The sequence below is a fragment of the Triticum dicoccoides genome, chromosome 5A (assembly GCF_002162155.2).
Source record: "Triticum dicoccoides isolate Atlit2015 ecotype Zavitan chromosome 5A, WEW_v2.0, whole genome shotgun sequence".
Lineage (NCBI taxonomy): Eukaryota > Viridiplantae > Streptophyta > Magnoliopsida > Poales > Poaceae > Triticum > Triticum dicoccoides.
In genome coordinates this window covers 96,900,956-96,902,441 of record NC_041388.1, presented here as the reverse complement: position 1 = coordinate 96,902,441, position 1,486 = coordinate 96,900,956, and the positions used below count along the sequence as shown (strand labels likewise).

The window sequence follows — 1,486 nt, the reverse complement described above, 5'->3', positions numbered from 1 at the left end:
ATGTCCATAGTCAGGAAACCATGACTATCTTTTGATCAACGAGCTAGTCAACTAGAGGCTCACTAGGGACGTGTTGTGGTCTATGTATTCACACATGTATTACGATTTTCGGATAACACAATTATAGCATGAACAATAGACAATTATCATGAACAAGGAAATATAATAATAATCATTTTATTATTGCCTCTAGGGCATATTTCCAACAAACTTTCCCATCAGCGAGCATCTGTTCCACCTCGCCCCGCCCGAGCCGGGGGTGGTGTCTGATCGGATGGCGCGGGACGACCGAGAGGCGAGGGAGCGCCTCAAGGCCTACATGGACGACCTCCGCCGACAGTACCCGGAGCTAGTGGAGTCGAAGCGGGCGATCTTTGTCGTCCATGACGTCGAAGTTATCGTTATCTCCGACAAGGGCGGCAATGCGGGCAGCAACGTCAAGGAGTGGCAGAGCATCTTCCCCGGTGACGACGACGACGACAGCACCGACCCGGGCCCTAAAGGATTGGCTCGACCTCCACTTCGACAACAAGTAGTTTAAGTTTAGTTTTAGTTTAAAATTATGCTTAACGTTCAGTTGAGAGAACTTTATGTGTTGAACTTATGTTTAAATGCATCATCTTCTGGTTCAAATTTGATTGAATTTGCGCAAATTAAGTTGTACTCCGCTAACTTTAGTGGATCAGCTAGGTGCGGCCAAATTTTAGTGGAGTATATATACTCCACTACCTTATAAGGGATCATTTAGAGTTGCCCTAAGAAGTAAAAGCACATCAAATGTGTGATCTCAAATGGAAAGCTCACACCCATGTTTTCTCAGGAGGGTACATGATAATACGTAAGGCAAATCCATTCTGGATCAACTAGCTGACATCAAAACTACTATGGGGAAGAAGATCTAACGACACACTTGCAACAAAACTTGAAAAATTCTTGTGTTGCGGTTCGAAAACACTGTTTTCCATCATAGATGAGGTTCATGGTAGTTCTGTTTATGAAATCTTCCGAGCAAGATTCTTCACTCCCGCACCAACACATTTTAGAGTGACCGTGTTTGAGTTTGTATCGGGCTTGATGATGAACTTGACATCAAGGAACTCCTTGATGTTTCGAAGTGATTCTATAGCGTGCGGTGTCAGCTGTCCCACGCGAACCTTTGACACATCAGGCGGGCATAGAGCGCACAGCATGAACAGAAGGCCCTGCAAATTGTTTACAAGAGAAACATCATGTGGCTAACAGAAGAAGCATTTTGAAGCAAGATTCAGAAAGAGCCATAGAAGGAAAGTTAGACACGGTCTCAGACATTATCTTGCCAAAATGAACCAAGGACCAGGTTGGCAGAAGAACTAGCATAAAAAGATCATTCTGACGGACTACATCCATGCATACAATGTTCAGTTTGAATTTTTTATTCTTATCCAACTTTTGTGGCTGGCTTTTGAGTTACTAATACAATGGAAGAAAGGATTCTCCCCTGCTGTGT

The 1,486-nt window shown here is 43.8% G+C and overlaps 1 protein-coding gene across 1 annotated transcript in view; it reads right to left on the bottom strand.

Annotated features, from left to right (window-relative positions):
• Positions 1–756: 756 nt before the first annotated feature.
• Positions 757–1,486, bottom strand: part of LOC119299718 (probable RNA 3'-terminal phosphate cyclase-like protein) — a 3,299-nt gene continuing 2,569 nt past the window's right edge. The window contains exon 6 of the mRNA XM_037576877.1: positions 757–1,202. Within this exon, the coding sequence (XP_037432774.1) occupies positions 993–1,202 (210 nt within the window). The 3' untranslated portion in view covers positions 757–992. The remainder of the gene's footprint in view (positions 1,203–1,486) is intronic.